Below are 6,624 nucleotides of genomic sequence, written 5' to 3'. Positions count from 1 at the left end.
TTTTTTTTTATTTTTTTTTTTTTTTTTTTTTTTTGTGTGTGTGTGTGTGTGTATGTATGATGCCAAGGATCAAACTCAGAACTTTGAGCTTGCCAGGCAGACACTTATGCTGCTGAACTATATCCTTGGCCCCCTTTTTTTTCTTTGTTGAGACAGAATTTTGGTATATAGTTCAGGTTGATTTTGAACTCACTGGGTAGCTCAGACTGGCCTCAAGTCCTTAGTAATCCTCCTGCCTCAGCATTCTGAGTGCTGGAGTGACAGGCATATGCCACCATACCTAGCTTGCGTGTGCTGTCTTAAGGGCAATGTGCTGTGGGCACCCTGTGTGCTGCCACACCCAGATTTCCCAGCCCTTTTCATTTTTTATTTTGAGACAAAGTCTATGTCATGCTGGGCATGGTGGCTCATGCCTGTAATCCCAGCACTTGGGAAGCAGAGACTGGAGGATCATGTGGGTTCAAGGCCAGCTTGGGCTACAGAGAGAGTTCAAGCCAGCCTGAACTGCATAGTGAGACCCTGTTTAAAAAAAAAAATCTGTTATTATGTTGCCTAGCTATTCTAGGCTGCAAATTATGATCCTCCTACCTTGGCCTCTCAGAGTACAGGTATTACAAGCATGTACCACTATGCTAGACTGGGAGCCCTTCTTCCTCTTCCTCTTCTTCTTCTTCCTCCTCCTCTTCTTCTTCCTTCTCCTTCTCTTCCTACTCTTCCTCCTCCTCCTCTCCTTTTTTTTTTTTTAATTTATGTATTTGGTACAGGGTCTCACTATGCAGCCCAGACTCATAGTGATCCGCCTGTTTCAGCCTCCCCAGCGCTGAGATTACAAGTGTGAGCCACCACACCTGGTCTGGGGGCTCTTTATAGGAGTTTGAGGGGGAGACCTCAAGTTAATAATGTGTGTACCCTTCCAAGTTGGGTGCCCACTTTCCAACACACTGAAGTTCTTGGCTACAGCATGCTTATCTGTGGAAGAGCTGCCCCAAAGAAGTGCCAGCTGCTAACTGTGCTCGCTCCACAGGAGACTGACAAGCCGGCAGCAGAGCCTGATCCTGAGCTACGCAGAGGATGAGACTGATGTGGAGGGAACAGTGAATGGTGTCACCCACACAAGCACAGGTAAGGGACTTGGAGATGTCATGGCTGCACAGCGGGGCCTATAAGTCTTTTGGAAGGGAGATAGTTTGGAGCAGTGGGGATTTCTACTTGGGGATCTTGATGAAGTCCCAAAAAGTACTGTTGAAAGCATGGAGCTGGAGCTAGGAACAGCTGGTGTGGAGCAGCAGCCCCCAGTTATAGCTCTTTTTCTTTCTCTGCATGCATCTGTGTGCTGAGAAAAGTGCTGGGGTGCTTCCTGTCAGGCAGCTCTGTGTGTCTCAGAGCTGGTGTTCTGAGTTCTAGCCTTGGTTCTGCCACTTGCCTCGTGACCTTGGGCATTTCTCTGCTGTGAGTTCCATGTAATAATTTAAGAAGGACAGGAACTAGAGAGATTTGTGTATTCCTGGCCCTGAACACTTTGGCAGGATTGCAGTGTCTGATACACAGTAACCACAGCATTTAAACCCTGTCAGTCAGAGGACTCAAATCTGCCTTTTAGAGCAAATTAACCTTGAATTTATCCTGCAGTGAACAAATGTGCTACTTACCTGAGGTCATATGCCATGCTTTGTTGGAAGACTGTAGTTGAATATTGTTGATTTGATATCTGCATACCTGCTGGCGGGGGCTTTGGCCTGCCAGTGCAGTTCCTTATCTTGTGGGAAGAGAGGGACTCCTGATTGGGACCTTACAGGTCAAGACAAGCTGTGCCCAGGAAGTCATTAGCTCAGGCTGCATGTTTCTTCCTCTTTGAATCATTTTTGTTATTTTCAGGATCATGAATCAAGTTGTCAGAACTGGAATTGCCTTAGAATAGTGTATGATAATTCATAGCAGGTGTTCAAAGCTGGAGGTAGCTTTTCAAACAAAGTGGAGGCTTTGGTCATGGAGTTTGGTCCTAGAGGCAGAGGCAGAAATGGAAGTCCCAGCAGCAGCAGTCATTTTTGGTGGAATTTAAGTTCTGTTCTGGACGGAAGGTCAGAAATCCTCTAAAAAAAACGATTACACCCATTACAAATCCTGTCTGGGGCTGGCGAGATAGCTCAGCAGACTAAGTGCCTGCTTGGGCAAGCAAAGGGACTGGGGTTGATCTCCAGCACCACATGCCATGCTAGCCCCACCCCTGGGCATACTGAACTGGCCACCAAGAGCTATTTCTCCAGCTACTGAGCTATTTCTCCAGCCCCAATGACACTTATTTTAATGATTGGGAGCAAAAACTTTCCTATTTTGTTCTTTTTATTGTTTTTCTTCCACTTTTCTTTTCTCCTCCTCTTTCTCCTTCATTTTGTTTTGTTTTCTTTTGAGACAGGGTCTTGCTGTATAATTCAGGCAGACCTTGAACTTACAGTGATCTTCCTGCCTCAGCCTTATGAGTGCTGGGATTATAGGTGTGTGATACACATCTGGAATTCTTCTCTTCTGCCTTCTCCTCCTCTTCCTTCTTTTCCTTTTCCTCTTTCCTTCTCTTCTTCCTGTTTCTGTTGTTCTACTGAATGGGTGGGCCTTGCTAGGAACGACTTTATATAAGCTGGTCTTGAACTTGGGATCTTATTGCCTCAGCCTCCTAGAGTGCTAACATTATAAGCCTGTGCTACCACACCAGCTTTTTTAGTATTTTCTGAATTAGTGAAGAAGTGAGCCTAGATATTCTAGAGTACTGATTGTTCACCTCTAGCTTCTCCTTTGGGTGACAATATCAGAGTTAAGGAAGGAGAGAGATAAGAGTTGCTAAGTGTTTTTGTGCCCCACTTGAATTAGTTAGGAGTTTGGGTTCTGATTATCAGATGATTCATGTTCCAGTTCCACCATTATTGGCTGTAAAGCTTTAAGCAAATGACTTAATTTCTCCAAACGTCAATTTTATCTGTAAATTCAAGATAATAGCATCATTATCTTACAGGGTTTCTGTGTGATTAAATGAGTTCAAATGGTAAAGCCCGTGGCATGGTGTCTGGCATATGTTAGAAGCTCTACCAGTGATAACTGATGGTGTGATGTGATGTGATGCACTCCAGCATAGCATGTGATTTGCCATCTGTTTAGCAAGGACATAACAAAATTCAAAATGCATGCTCTCCCTTGTCTTACGAGGCCCACAGGTTATGGAAACGTGATTTGTAGACTTGTTAGGAAGGACCTTTCTGTAAGAAAAGAGGATGTGAAAAAATGAGGGAGGGTGCTGCAGTGTACTGTGCAAGGCCTGGTCCTTATCTGTGGAGCCCTGAAGTTTGGATGTGGTCTACTTGTGTTAAGTGATTAACTAGATCTCATTAAGCAAGTCCTTCTGTGAGGACACAGTTGAGCTCTGAGTGTACAGGTCAGTGACTGAACAATTTCCCTACTCAGTGCCATGGGTCTCTCTTGGGTATCTTGGGCATGTCATGTGTATACGTGTACAGTACAGAATCTGGTTAGTCGGTGTAAAGATGAGCTCTTACCTTGATGTTCATTTTATCTTATACCCAGTAGTATAGTGGTTAGAAGCCTAGGTTTGAACTCAGTTCTGCCTCCTGTTTGCTGGCTCTGGGATCTCAAGTAAATCACCTAACTTCTCTGTGTTTTTTCCCTATTATTTTTCCCCATCTATGAAATTTACTCATAAGGTAAAACTAAGGACTAGATGAGGCAACGTTTGACAACTGTGTGGCTTGCCTGGAAGGAATGTAGCTTATAGCTCTTGTTTTTGTGACTCTTGTTTAGGGACAGCTGGTAATTGTTTGTCTGTTTCATTTCCTCACTGTAGACCCCTGACTTAAACACTTGGGACACCATAAGACTCTTGAGTGGCCCAGTTGCTTCAGTGACAAGTGAGGCACCCTTTGCCAACTTGGAAATGGCTCCTTCTCTTCTTAAGGTGGAGCTTGGTTGCTCCTTGAGTGCTTAGGCCTTGGGCTGCCTGATATGTGTAGGTTGGGGCGGAGAAGTGATGGATGGAGGTGTGTGCCCCTGACCCTGGTTCTTTCCGCTGTTTGTGCCCAGGTGGCAGAACCATGGATAGCTCCACAGGAAGCAAGGCTAGGCCTGAGGCTGGGGAGGACGAGGGATTCCTTTCCAAACTTAAGAAAATGTTTACCTCCTGATATCTCAGCCGAGGTAGGAAAACTTGTGAGGCCTCTTCCCTTTGTTTCCCTATATGAACTAATCCTGTTTTCTCCCACTTTAACCATCATCATACCTACCCTACCCCACCCCATCCCAGGAGTTGGAAGAGGTGCCATTCAAAGCTGTGGTAAGCCTGGCATCCTTTCAGCCCTTAGAAGCAGAGTGTGGACCATCAGCCAGTATGATGCTGGACTAGGCTACAGTGGCCAGCCTCTTGGATCTGAACTTGGTTCAGATTTCTTCCTGCCTCAAAGCCCTCCTTATACCAGTTCCCAGTGGCTTTCCAAAATGATGGGACCAGCTTGCCTACGGTCACAGGAAAAACTGTGGCAGACCTGGGCCTAGAACTCAGATCTCCTCTACCACTTGCCTGCTTTGTAACTTTCCACCTGCTTAAGCAGGGTAGCGTTACAAACTTTGGGGGCTGCTCAGGGTAGTGCTTGTGTACTGTGGTGTCCTGTTTGTGCTTGCTCCTGGTGTTAGGGCTTTTGACCCTGTCTCTGGCACAGCCACTCTCCAGGGTTAGGGATTAGTGGAAGCCCTCCCACTGGGATGTGAAACGTAACTGTTTTTCTCCTTGGCTCAGGAAAACGATCCACTGGAAACTAGGCTGGGAGCAACAATCCTTCCTTATGGACAGGCCTCAGAGACTGGATTCCAGAGCAGCAGCACTGAGCCCCTGCCCGCAGAGCCTTCTCAACCACCAGGAAAGAGCAAAACAACGTGATAGCACATCTCTGTGCAAGAAGGTTACAGTAGACAGCCTCTGGGCAGTAAATGTAGCACCAGAGTACTGGTGGAAAATTCCTGTTCGTGGATAGGTGACACACCTCTTCTGACTCAGGCAGGGTAAGACGGCTGGACACTTCTTATAGCACTAAAACTATAGTTTGGAATCAAATGTGGTGGAGAGCTTAAGAATTAAAGGCCATGCTTTCAGCTTAAAATGAAGCCTTAACTGCACTGAGGTGTGAGGTGATTCGTTTTCTTCTCAACAAATCTCTAGGAGATCCTGAAGTGAGTTCTTCCAGATAGGTCAACTCCTTCATCAGGAATGGGGTTATACACCTCATTAGAGCTGTCTTCCTCCAACACACTCTGCTCAGGCTTCTCTCTGGAGTTTGTTTTTTTAATTCCCCAAGGTCCCAAGTAGCTGGAGCATTGTGCTAGTGCCTGGGGAGGCAGGCACTGAAAGGCCCACGGGGTCCCTGGAAGACCATTTCTTCTACTCCATGCCAATAGCAGCCAGCCCCAACTTTTGAATTCTATGATTCTAGCTGAGTATGGTAGAGCTCTGCACTTCTGAGCCACAGCCACTGGGCCATGTTGTGGAGACAACAGTTACTGCAGGAACTCGAAGCCATGCCAGCCAGCATCTTGGCTTTTACCACCTGCACTGTTAACATGTATTTTTCAATGCATGTTTACATTACTCAGTGCTAAGAATCATAGTTTTCTCTTGTGTAAGTGTGTGTGCAAGAGAGGAAAACAGTCTATGCCAGTGAAGAGTCCCCACAATGCAGCCAGGGCAAATGCCCTGGCTGCAGCATCTGCTAGTAGCACATTAGAATTTCCATGTGATTCACAGTCCTTGCTAGTGTAGGACAGATTAATGAAGAACATTTCTTAGTAGTTTTCTTTTTGTTTTTCTTTATAATTTACAAATTAAAGATTAATTAGCATCTAAGTATGTAAAATGATTCTATATCAATGTAAATAAGATTATCTTCTGCAAAAGATATTTAAAACCTAAACTGTGGTCCTTTCTTCTTTGAAAAAGGTCATGCAGCTGGGGGTGACTAGAGAGGCAGCTGGTTTCATCCAGGTGGATCCTGGACATCAACAGTGCTGACCTGCATTGTCCTATTCCTAGGGCAAGAGGAGGCTTGCTGTGAGACTGTGTGCTGATGGGAGCGAATGTTCCAGAAACTAGTTAACTTCATCTGAGAACCTATGTTGAGAAATATGGATGAGCTCAGTAGGAGTCCATACATACTATGTTTTTTGTTTTTTGTTTTTGGCAGAACCAGAGATTGAACTCAGGCCCTTGCATTTGCCAGCGAAGTGCTTATTCTACTGGGCCATCTCCCTGGCCTCTCATACTGTATTCTTTTTTTTTTTTTTTTTTTTTTTTGCGGAACTGGGGATTGAACTCAGATCCTTGCGCTTGCCAGGGAAGCGATTATTCCACTGAGCCATCTCCCCGGCCCCAATCCCAGTTTTTTGAGATGAACAGGGTGAAGTATAAATGGTTCACTCTGCTGAGTGAAAATGAGATTGAGGAAGGGCGAATGGGTAGAGAAGCTCAGTAGTGACATTCTGTGTCCTTGAGGTTCTTCCTCGTATTTCATCAGCAAAGTATTGCCTGTCTGCTCTGAACATACAATGTGGCTAGCCACTGCTAAGCCTTGGGCTGTA

The 6,624-nt window shown here is 45.5% G+C and overlaps 1 protein-coding gene across 2 annotated transcripts in view; it reads left to right on the top strand.

The window, feature by feature from the left end:
• The window catches only part of Dnaja3 (DnaJ heat shock protein family (Hsp40) member A3), a 34,350-nt gene extending 29,181 nt beyond the window's left edge, over window positions 1-5,169 (top strand). The window contains exons 10-12 of one of the 2 annotated variants that reach the window (XM_004627809.2): window positions 1,025-1,122; window positions 4,084-4,197; window positions 4,793-5,169. In XM_004627809.2, the coding sequence (XP_004627866.1) occupies window positions 1,025-1,122; window positions 4,084-4,184 (199 nt within the window). In that variant the 3' untranslated portion in view covers window positions 4,185-4,197; window positions 4,793-5,169. The remainder of the gene's footprint in view (window positions 1-1,024; window positions 1,123-4,083; window positions 4,198-4,792) is intronic. The other variant, XM_004627810.2, reaches the window with a different exon arrangement.
• Window positions 5,170-6,624: the final 1,455 nt, after the last annotated feature.

This window comes from Octodon degus, unplaced genomic scaffold, assembly GCF_000260255.1.
Source record: "Octodon degus isolate 3935 unplaced genomic scaffold, OctDeg1.0 scaffold00021, whole genome shotgun sequence".
Lineage (NCBI taxonomy): Eukaryota > Metazoa > Chordata > Mammalia > Rodentia > Octodontidae > Octodon > Octodon degus.
This window is presented reverse-complemented; position numbering and strand designations above follow the sequence as displayed.